Raw genomic sequence first — 12122 nt, 5'->3', positions numbered from 1 at the left:
TCAGATCATGAACTCCTTATTGCCAAATTCAGGCTTAAATTGAAGAAAGTAGGGAGAACCACTAGACCATTCAGGTATGACCTAAATCAAATCCCTTATGATTATACAGTGGAAGTGAGAAATAGATTCAAGGGATTAGATCTGATAGACAGAGTGCCTGAAAAACTATGGGCAGAGGTTCCTGACATCCTACAGGAAGCAGTGATCTAAACCATCCCCAAGAAGAAGGAGTACAAAAAGGCAAAAGGGTTTTCTGAGGAAGCCTTAAAAATAACTGTGAAAAGAAGAGAAGCGAAAGGCAAAGGAGAAAAGAAAAGATATACCCATCTGAATGCAGAGTTCCAGAGAATAGCAAGGAGAGATAAGAAAGTCTTCGTCAGTGATCAGTGCACAGATATAGAGGAAAACAATAGAATGGGAAAGACTAGAGATCTCTTCAAGATAATTAGAGATACCAAGAGAACATTTCGTGCGAAGATGGGCACAATAATCCAAATCTAGGCCCCAACCAGTAATGCTGAAGAAGCTGAAGTTGAACGGATAGAAATAGTATGTACCTAACAGAAGCAGAAGATGTTAAGATGAGGTGGCAAGAATACACAGAAGAACTGTAGAAAAAAGATCTTCATGACCCAGATAATCACAATGGTGTGATCACTCACCTAGAGCCAGACATCCTGGAATGCGAAGTCAAGTGAGCCTTAGGAAGCATCACTACGAACAAAGCTAGTGCAAGTGATGGAATTCCAATTGAGCTATTTAGAATCCTAAAAGATGATGCCATTAAAGTGCTGCACTCAGTATGCCAGCAAATGTGGAAAACTCAGCAGTGGCCACAGGACTGGGAAAGTTCAGTTTTCATTCCAGTCCCTAAGAAACGCAATGCCAAAGAATGTTCAAACTACCGCACAATTGCACTCATCTCACACACTAGTAAAGTAATGCTCAAAATCCACCAAGCCAGGCTTCAACAGTGTGTGAACCGTGAACTTCCAGATGTTCAAGCTGGATTTAGAAAAGCCAGAGGAACCAGAGATCAAATTGCCAACATCTGTTGGATCATCGAAAAAGCAAGAGTTCCAGAAAAACATCTGCTTTATTGACTATGCCAAAGCCTTTGACTGTGTAGATCACAACAAGCTGTGGAAAATTCTTCAAGAGGTGGGATTACCAGACAACGTTACCTGCCTCCTGAGAAATCTGTATGCAGGTCAGGATGCAGCAGTTAGAACTGGACATGGAACAACAGATTGGTTCCAAATTGGGAAAGGAGTATGTCAAGGCTGTATATTGTCACGCTGCTTATTTAACTTATATTCAGAGTACATCATGAGAAACGCTGGGCTGGAGGAAGCACAAGCTGAAATCAAGATTACCGGGAGAAATATCAACAACCTCAGATGACACCATCCTTATGGCAGAAAACAAAGAATAACTAAAGAGCCTCTTGATGAAAGTGAAAAAAGAGAGTGAAAAAGTTGGCTTAAAGCTCAACATTCAGAAAACTAAGATCATGGCATCTGGTCCTATCACTTCATGGCAAATAGATGGGGAAACAGTGGAAACAGTGAGAGATTTGATCTTTTGGGCTCCAAAATCACTGCAGATGGCAACTGCAGCCATGAAATTAAAAGACGCTTACTCCTTAGAAGGAAAGTTATGACCAACCTAGATAGCATGTGAGAAAGCAGAGATATTACTTTGCCTACAAAAGTACGTCTAGTCAAGGCTATGGTTTTTCCAGTAGTCATATGTGGATGTGAGAGTTGGACTATAAAGAAAGCTGAGTGCCGAAGAATTGATGCTTTTGAACTGTGGTGTTGGAGAAGACTCTTGAGAGTCCCTTGAACTGCAAGGAGATCCAACCATTCCATCCTAAAGAAAATCAGTCCTGAATATTCATTGGAAGGACTGATGTTGAAGCTGAAACTCCAATACTTCGGCCACTTGATGTGAAGAGCTGACTCATTTGAAAAGACCCTGATGCTGGGAAAGATTGGCGGAGGTAGAAGGAGACGACAGAGGAGGAGATGGTTGGATGGCATCACTGAGTCAATGAACATGAGCTTGGGTCTTTTTTGTACAGTTCTTCTGTGTATTCTTGCCACCTCTTCTTAATATCTTCTGCATCTGTCAGGTCCATACCGTTTCTTACTTTATTGAGCCCATCTTTGCATGAAATGTTCCCTTGTTATCTCTGATTTTCTTGAAGAGAAATGTATATGAGTGCATAAAAATGTAGGGTTCTGATATTTTACCCCTATTGGGTTGGGTTCCTTCATCATTATTAAAAAGTCTCTAGTAATACTTGTTCAAATTGCTTTGTTTGAAATTAGTATAGCTACATGAACCTTTTGATTAATGTTTATCATGGTCTGTTTCTTCATTTTACTTTTAACTTTTTTGTGACCCTTATATGTAAAATACATCTCTCATTTAAGCAACCTGTTTTTAAAAACAAGTTCAGTCTGTTTTTTCACTTGGACTATTTCGTTGATTTACTTTTAAAGTAGTTACTGATATATTTGATTTTATTTTCCCCACTTTTTCTTTTATTTCTATTTTTATCCTCTTGTTTTGTCTTTTGTCGTTTGCTAGTTTTTTTCAGTTAATCAGTTCTTTCTTGTTATTTTATTTTTTCTTCGATTTCTTTTTTTATGTATGTGTTTACTCTTATTTCAGTGGTTACCCTCAAGCAGGGGTTGGGAAACTGTTGCTTGCAGGCTAAATCCAGTCATCCTCCATTTTTTATACATAAAATTTTATTGAAACACAGCCACACTCATTTGCTTACAGATTGTTATCATTGCTTTAACACTACAGTGGCATAGTTGAATAGTTGCACAGAGAGACTACATATAAGTAAGGTTTGCAAAGCTTATAATATTTCCTATATAGCCGTTTAGAAAACGTTTGCCTGTTTCTACCATAGTGCTGTGGTTCTTAAACTTGATCTTTTATCAGAATCACCAGGAGAGTTTGTTAATCCAGAGTTACTGATTCATTAAATTTGAGTTGGGGCCTCATAATTTGCATTTCTAACAAATTGCCAAATGATGGTCAGCTGCTCGCCTGGGACAACATTTTGAGTACCACTGCCTTAGAGGTTACAATCTTTGTAACCTCTTGCATAGTTGCATCTTTGGCTTGCTGCTGCTGCTGCTAAGTCACTTCAGTCGTGTCCGACTCTGTGTGACCCCATAGTCGGCAGCCCACCAGGCTCCCCTGTCTCTGGGATTCTCCAGGCAAGAACACTGGAGTGGGTTGCCATTTCCGTCTGCAATGCATGAAAGTGAAAAGTGAAAGGGAAGTCGCTCAGTTGTGTCTGACTCTTTGCGACCCCATGGACTGCAGCCCACCAGGCTCCTCCGTCCATGGGATTTTCCAGACAAGAGTACTGGAGTGGGGTGCCATCACCTTCTCCCATCTTTGGCTTACTGCAACCTAAAATAAATAAAGTAGTATGTGTTTACTACTTCCATGTTAATACTGAAAGCTTTAGAACCCTTTAACTTTGCTTACCTCTTAGCACTATTTTATACCAATCTTAGGCAACAACTCAAATGTCTATCAACAGTAGAATGGATATTAATAACTCGTGGCACATTTCATGCACTAAAAAACTTGAAGCAATGAGAAAATTTGTCTTCCAAACATTTTATTGAGTGAAAAGAACTACGTACTAGAGTACCTATTATTTGATCCCTTTTGTATAAAAGTTCAAAAATGGGCAAAACTGACTAGACTAGTTAGCTCTGGTAGAAAATAACGACTTTAGGGCAATTCAGTGAGGGAGCTTAGAGAATGTTGATAATGATCTACTAGTCTGGAGACTGGTTACACTAGCATATTCATTTTATGAAAATTAATTGAGCTGCAGGCTTTAATTTATATACTGTTCTCTGCCTTGTTTTGATAAAAAGGGAAAAATTAATTACCTAGTAGTTTTAGAATGTTAAGAGTTAATTATTTTTAAGTGGTAGAAGTATTTACTCATTTCAATTCTGTGTGTGTGTAGGAACAGAGAGAGCACTGTTTCCATGGGAACTTCTGGCTGCTCGGTGTTTTAGTGCCTCTCGCTCTGTAGATTTGTGTATATACTCTGTCCTTCTTAGCTGCATTTTTTCAAAATAGGGTGGTGGCCCCCAAAAAAAAAGAAGGTTTATCTGAGATTATATTAATGTTTTTTAACAGAGCGGTCTCCAGAGATTTAATGGATCCAAACTGACTGCCAGTAGCACATTGCTAAAATATGTATATATTTTTTAACTAAAAGATACGTTTTTCCTACAAGTTGTACTGTTTAAGAAAAACACTTGAAACGTGATGTGGTTTGTATTAGGGTATCTATTTGATTCTTTTTTTTTCCAGTAAATAAAACAGTCTTAACACTTGTCTGGTATTTTTTTAAATACACTGAGTAGTTGGACTTGCAGTGGTTTGTAGGGATGAGTCTGTTTTACCTGATTTGGGTGTTTGTGTAGGTAAGGGATGCAGACTGAAAAGAAGAGATTCTGGCATATTGATCTGAAGCCTGTGGTAAAGCTGCTTCTCTGCCTCGCCCATCTTGTTTGTCGTGGTTGGTTTGTGCAGGGTCCTAGAGAAAACCATCTTCTCAGACGAGTAAAAGGCACGCGTCTTGTGATTTGAAGGGTGGATTGGGGATGGGAGGGTTCATTTTGTACGAGGAGGTTATACTAGTGTAGTTATTCATAAATAGTCCAAAAGGAGCTTTGTAGAATATTTTTGAATCGTTGATAAGAACAAATTGTTCAGTTTGGTTTCTGTGGCTTAAAGAAACAGCAGATTGTAAGATTACAGAGTTAATTATGCACAGTAACGAGCACTGTGATGCTCCGTGCTTTACTGATGCAATAAGAAGCACTCCAGCAGAACAAACATTGCAGAAAAGGTTATTTTTCCTTTGTATAAATTTTCATGTGGCTTAAAGAGAAGGAAACATATTTAGGTTTATAAACCTTTAGTATTGAACACCCTTGAAATTTTTGTTATAGACTTAAGGATTGCAGCTCCATGGAGAATTTTTTTAAATACATGGAGAATTTTTACCTTTCATCTGGCAGTAGCTGCCATAAGATGATGTCACCTTGTAGCTGATTGGCTGTTACAGCACCTAGGGCAGGGAAGAGAAAGAAAAATGCCGGCACAAACCTCAGTGGTGGTTCTGTGGTTGTTGCTGTCTATTTTTGATAGAATCTTTGATTAGTATCAAATCTATTGTATTTGGCCATGTGAACTATCCAGAGCATCCTAGGGTGAGGGAAATTAAGAGCTTTCAGAGGAATGAGGCGACTGATTTGCAAACGGATCTGTGATTGTAAGTTGCAGAATCTGGGTATAAGAAATAAGGCAGGGTGTGCTGGAAGATGCACTGTGGGAGGAGCTGGCAGAAAATGCTTGTATGAGTAGCAGAGAAATGAAAAATGCTTCTTACTACTCTTAGTGTTAATGTGTTTGGTTTTATGTTTTGACTTAATATATCTAGGTGAGAACTAAGATAATATTGTAAACTGATTTTAAATTACACTGGGTTATTTTATATAGTGTTAGTATATAAATGCTTATTCAAAGGAGCTTTATTTTGTATTATCTATCTGAGAAAGTAATGACTTTATACATACCTTTTTTGATTTTTGAGTTTTATGGAAAATTGAGCAAAGCTTGGTTCTCTTAAAATACATTTTTCTAACACTTTGTGCAGATAAGAGCTTTGATGATGAAGAATCAGTGGATGGAAATAGGCCATCATCAGCTGCTTCGGCCTTCAAGGTTCCTGCACCTAAAACATCCGGAAATCCTGTCAACAGTGCAAGGAAGCCTGGTTCAGCAGGTGGCCCTAAGGTTGGAGGTAATGTAAATCCATTTCAAATCTGATGTGCATGCCTCATGCCCTTGATATGGCCACACATACTCAGAACTTCAGAGGAATGTGTTTATTCATGACTGCAGCAGGATTGCAGAGCTAGAGAATCTGTTGCAGCACTCAGAAGAATGTGCTGCCTTTCCGAAAACATTTAAAATTTCGTACATTGATATTTCCTCTCAGAACATAAGTGAATTTGTGTTTTCTTGAGATTATTAATTTTTCAGATGCCATAAAAAGATATTTAAGGGCGTGTTAGGGGTTTGGGTCTTTCTGTTTTCAAGGAGAAAGTAGGTTTTTCAGAATTTGGCTATTTTCAGGTGCTTTAGTTGTTAAGGAAGTACTGATTCATATAATGTTCATATACATTCATCTAGGGCAGAAGTCTTAAATACTCTAACATTGGAGAAATGGTTAAAGATACTGGGTATTGAATAATTTGTCACAATAGGAAATGGGTGGTGGTCAAGTAAAATTACCTCAAAAATGTATTCTGGATTAATAATAAATAGGAAAAATCAGGTTTTATGGCAATTATATAACACATAGTATATTCTTTGATCATATTAAACTTTTTAGCATATTGTTTATCTTTGAATTTTTTATGAGTATTATTTTCATCCACTAATTAGAAAGCTGTATTTTTAAGGTGCTAGTTTTGCCAAGTTTTTACAGTAAAATGAATTCTATAAGAAAAAAGATAAATATTTAATGCTAAAAAGACAGTAGTTTCTTTCTTTTTTATTAATAAATTTATGTGTTATGATTTGGGAAAATAGATTTTTACTTGTTTATGATAGCTAGTGGGAAAGTCATAGCCTTCAGTTTTGTTTTTTTTTTTTTTGTCTACAGTCCTTTTATTAAAAATAAAAAGGAAAGAAAAATAAACTGTATTTTGACCAGGTTCTATAAGTTGTGTTTTCTTGATCTTTCTATACAACCAAATGTTATTTTTTACATCATAGGATATTCTAAACATAGTAAAACTATTATAAATATTTCATCTTTTAAATGTCTTCAATACTAGCAAGAAAGATGGTATGGTATGGTATATACATGTATATTTGCATGCATATAAATAATTTCTCGATATTTTGAGTAATTTATACTTTAGTATTTTAATCATTTTCTTTTTGTTTTGCAATTTTAAGAGTATATTCTCATTCTGTAGTCATTGTAGCCTATCACATGATGTCTAGTATGGATTCTTATCTCTGGTATAAAGTTAATGACATTCTGTGGTGGCTTACTTTTGTAACAAATGGCTACCTTTGCTAATTACAAGAGGAATATGTTTTCTTTATTTTGACTTATAAGTTTCTAATCTGTGATATTATGATAATTATTTTATGAAATTGCCTTGACTTAAAATGGATTAATATTTAAAATGCTTTGTGAAAATATTTAACATTTTTGTGACTCTGAGCCAATGGTTTATAATTAGCTGTGATTTTCTTGTTTTCTTTTCTTTGATGAAGGTTGAGATTGTAGTTTACCTACTAAAAGTCACTTAATTCTGATGTTAATCAACTTGATAAAATCAGATTTTTTAAAGAAGCAGAGACTTTCTTAATACCATATTCCCTTCTCTGATTTGTAATCCTACCAGATAGAAGAGTGTAGGTAGCTTTCAGCATTGTCATCATTAATCACCCATACAGAGGATGCTGTCTATTTTGGTGGCAGCCCTTTTGGTAAAAACAAGGGATACACCTTCGTTTTTTCTTCATTCCTCTCCTCCTCATTGTTTTGGCAATAGCATATTCATTCTGCAGTTTTTTGTTTGTTTGTTTCTTTTGTTTGCCGTAGCTCATTTAGGTTCACTGCCCATTTTTCTGTCTAAGAAAAAAACTCTTAGCCAGAAGATACTGATATTGCTTCAGAAATTAATGCTATTCTTGGCTGTCAGTCCTTTGAAAATACAGCTTTCAACTTTTTTGTTCTTGGCTGAGGCTTACTGATTTTTAAATCAGTCACAGATAGTTTTCTTAGAGTTGTAGAATCTTTGAGTTAGAAGGGGCATTGGGAGTCATATACTTAAATTTACTATTTAGGTATAGCAGTCCCTTTCAGAGCATTCCTGATACTTGGTTGATTATTCAGCATCTAATTAAGTATATATTCATGGATTAAATTTGGAACAAAAACCATCTGTAGTACCACTACACAAGACATAATCAACTGTATTTTGTCCCAGTTATTTTTATAGTTACTTTTCCAATTAGTTTTACACATACAGATATTTTCTTAGGAGGGCAGGATTGGCATCCTTCATTATATAGTTTTGTATATGTTTTTTCTTTATATTAATACTTAGCCCTGACCATTTTCTCATTGTCTTAAATTACTAATTTAAACCTATTCATGGCTAAATAATACCTAGGCTTGCTTTCGTGTTTTCTGCTGTCCTATGCCATCAGTCTCTCGTGCATATATTCCAGCACATCTCCTGCCATTTCTTGGAATGAATTTTTAAACTACTGAATCAAAAGGTACATTGATTGCTTGTGCTCTTTCAGTTTGGCATAGTATCCTTCACAAAAGTTATAAGCCATTTCAAATCTGGGTAATTTAATTCCTATATTGCTTAAAAATCTGCTCCTTGTAACTTAGGCAGAGAAGGTGGATTATTTGTTAACATACTTTCAAATACTTGAGAGTTGTCCTGCCTCTATTATAACTATTGCGTTTTCTAGACTGTACATTTTATTTCTCCTAACTTTATATGGAATAATGGTGGGTCAGTCCAAGCGTTTTGTTTGCTACTCCGTGGTATGTAATAAATAGGCATGATTAGTTCCTGATTGAAAGGGTACAGTAGGTAGAGGTATGTAATAGTGGTAAAAGCCAATCACAGTTCACTGTGTTTAACAAATTTCTTTTCAGGTAAGATTTCCAAAATAAAAATAAAGTGAGCGTCTTTTAGAACCCTGATTGAATCTACTTTGAAGTTTTGGAGTTTAATTTACTTCTCCCAGAGATATAAGTCGAGATTAAAGAGGTGTATGCTATTTTTAGCAAAATATCCTATCCAGTTAATTAAAGTCAGTAAGACCTGTGTTTACTCTTTAGTGTTAGTTTTGTTTTGTTCTTTGGCTCAACGTGCCAACCTGTTCTCATACTGGGTGGCTTCTAAACCAAGGAGAATTTTTTTTAAAAGATTATGGGTTGCTCCATATCGATATACCATTGCTATGAAAATCCATATTATGTGGCTGTCAAAAGTGTCTTTATGCTTTGCAAATTAGAATAAAGATAAATTGAATTCCCTTAAATAGACCATTTTCTGAATAACATTTGTGATTTCATAGTAGGAATTTAGATAAACACATTTTCCCTTCTTTTGGCTTAATGGCTTCAATACAATTGGTGAAGATACTTGATTATTTCAGATATTTACATTTCTATAATATTTTAGTCAATAACTTTTTTTCCAAAAATACTAGGGTCTGTTTTTATGTATGTTTTCATTTAAACCTTGAATTTAATAAAACTCAAGTTTTATTAAAACTAATTTAGGTACTTTATTAACTCAGTTTTACTGATAAGCAAACTATAGTTTGGAGAATTTAAGCAACTTGAACTGGTCATGCTTTTAACAAGTGGGTGAAGCACAGAAAGCATTTTGTTATATTGCCACCCCGTACTAAACTCGATAAACTTTAGATCCTAAAGTTCTAAGGTTAAAATCTGTAGGAAGCATCACTATTTTCAACATCCACAAATCAGTCATTTTAAGCCTCAACTAGTGTGATTCCCAACAAAGTAGAATATTTGGAAATAAGCCAACTAGTAATTTTTTATTATAAATGGAAATGCTTTTTTTAGTGTTTTGCTCTTTAAAATTGCCTTTTTAAAGCTTATCTTCTGAGTTATAATGTCCCTATTCCTGTACCAATTATTTTGGCTGCTATTCTTTTTTAAAAATAAAAATTGAGTTAGATGATGATATAATTGCTCTTACTTATAATTCTTACCAGATTTTGAGGTTAGTGATTTGTCACCTGTCTTACTTGTCTTACCTGTTTTATTATTTATGTCCAAATATCTATTTTCCACAGATTATGTTGATCATTCCCATTTATTCCTGTCATGCAGACAGCAAAGTTGTTTTCCCTTTTAACAAAATCAAGGTTATAAAAATTGGTATATAATTAATAAAACAAATCTCATAGAATTTGTTTAATCTTGAAGTCTGAATTTTTAATTTGTAAACCTTAGTTTCTTGTCTTTGAAATTATATAAAACCAAGTAACTTTTCTGTTTGTGTATTTTGTTTTGTTGCTTTATTCCTTATTTAATCCCCCTAATGACTGGGAATGGTACTACCCAGAAGATTTTAGCCCTGAAGTTATCTCAAAAAATGATACAACCCCAGTTCAGATGAACAGACTCAGAAAGTAAATGATATATCCAAGACCAGTTAGTTATTAGCAGAGACAAGACAAGAGCCCAGTGTTTGGCCCACTGTCAAGGGCTTTTTGGATCATCTCTGGGTCATCTCCTCCCTCATAATACATGAGATACATATTTCTTATTTTTATCCTATGGAGCAAAACACTGTTAAATTTGGAATTTAGGGATTGGTTCTGTCTTAAATTACTGTGAATCCCCTCTCATTTATTCATAAGAAGCCCTGGTGCTATCTCTCTTAACTTTGGTTTTAAGATAAATATGATTTGAATAATTAACTGATAAGTAGTTAAATATAAATCAATAAGCTGCCTAATTGTCTGGTATGTCTAAAAATATATGTGTTTTGCTACAGTTATTTTCTTTTACCTCAGTTTTGTTTTACCTATTGTGCAAAAGTTGAAAAAATTTTCATTGCATAAAGTTTATTTTATGAAGCATTCAGAATGTTTAAGAGAAGGGAGGAAGTAGTATAAACAACCAGACTATTTTGATTGAAATTAGTAGGCATATTGAAAACCCACTCTCTTCACAGATAAGTTATTGTTCTTGTCTACGTCTTTGTATAGAGCCTGCTATGTGTAGGGCTTCACATTAGACACTGAGCAGACCATCAGAGTGCTCAAGGAAAAAAAAGTGGAAAAGAAATGACTATGTCTGTCCATGCTCATTATCCCACCAACTAGTGTTAGTGCTTGTTAGTGTTCTGGCCTTTCCATGCTTCATCTGCCTATACTTTTTGACTTGAGATTTAAGTGTTAGAAAACTAGAGTGTCATTTAGGCAGGCAAATTGACTTCAAAGTTTGTCTCAGAAAAGAGTGAATTATCATTAACATAGGTCACACATGGGAGGGACTTTTTCCATTAGTTAGACTTGTTATACTTGGTCCATATAAAGTAGAAGTTTTTAATATTGATAGCTTATAATTCCAAGCTTATATTTATCACATTATATTATTGAATTGATAAACATTATTTCTGTGATGACCATGTTGTACATTTAATTTTTTAATTAAAATTTTAAATTTCTTTTTTTAGAATTAATTTTTATTGGAGTATGGTTGCTTCACAGTGGTGTATTGATTTCTACTCACAGCACAGTGACGCAGCCATATGGATATGTGTATCTCCTCTTTTTTGGGTTTTCTTCCCCTTTAGGTCAACCACAGAATATTGAGTAAATTTCCCAGTGCTCTACAGTAGTTTCTTAGTAGTTATCTGTTTTGTACACAGACATTTTTCCTTTTTAGAATCCGTGTTTGTGTTTCTTAGTAATGCAATGCATAGTTTGTTTGTTTGTTTGTTTGTTTTAATGTAAAAGGCATGTTGTTACTGCTTGGTTGCCAAGTCATGGCTGACTCTTTGCCACCCCATGGCTCCTCTGTCCATGGAGTTTCCCAGGCAAGAGTACTGGAGTAGGTTGCGTTTCCTTCTCTAGGGGATCTTCCCAACCCAGGGATTGAACCTACATCTCCTGCATTAAAGGCAGATTCTTTATTGCTGAGCCACCTGGGATGCCCATGAAAGATATACTGACTGTTAACAAGTCTAACATTAGAGAAATGTTTAGAAAAAAAAGGTCTTAATATCTGGTCTCTCTAATCTCTTTGCCCTAAGTAGCCAGTATTATCTATGATATTCCTTCCATATCTTATTCCATGTTTATTTGTGTAAGTATTCAGATTAGATTTTATTCTTGCTCACATTAAACGTGCTGGTAAACACTTTGCAGCTTGTTTCCCCGCCCCCCACAAAACATATTTTTGTTTTTGTAACATTGAGAATGAGAGCTGTCACATTTTTTTAATAATGTAAGTATCCCAC

At 35.1% G+C, this 12122-nt stretch overlaps 1 protein-coding gene across 11 annotated transcripts in view; it reads left to right on the top strand.

Moving 5' to 3' along the window:
- Nucleotides 1-12122, top strand: part of CLASP2 (cytoplasmic linker associated protein 2) — a 179866-nt gene that overhangs the window by 48572 nt on the left and 119172 nt on the right. For all 11 annotated transcript variants that reach the window (XM_069561344.1, XM_069561342.1, XM_069561339.1 and 8 more), the window contains one exon: nucleotides 5723-5869. In XM_069561344.1, coding sequence (XP_069417445.1) covers nucleotides 5723-5869 — 147 coding nt within the window. The remainder of the gene's footprint in view (nucleotides 1-5722; nucleotides 5870-12122) is intronic.

This window comes from Ovis canadensis, chromosome 19, assembly GCF_042477335.2.
Source record: "Ovis canadensis isolate MfBH-ARS-UI-01 breed Bighorn chromosome 19, ARS-UI_OviCan_v2, whole genome shotgun sequence".
In the NCBI taxonomy this organism is placed as follows: domain Eukaryota; kingdom Metazoa; phylum Chordata; class Mammalia; order Artiodactyla; family Bovidae; genus Ovis; species Ovis canadensis.
The sequence above is the reverse complement of the archived record's forward strand: the minus strand, read 5'-3'. Positions and strand labels throughout refer to the sequence as shown.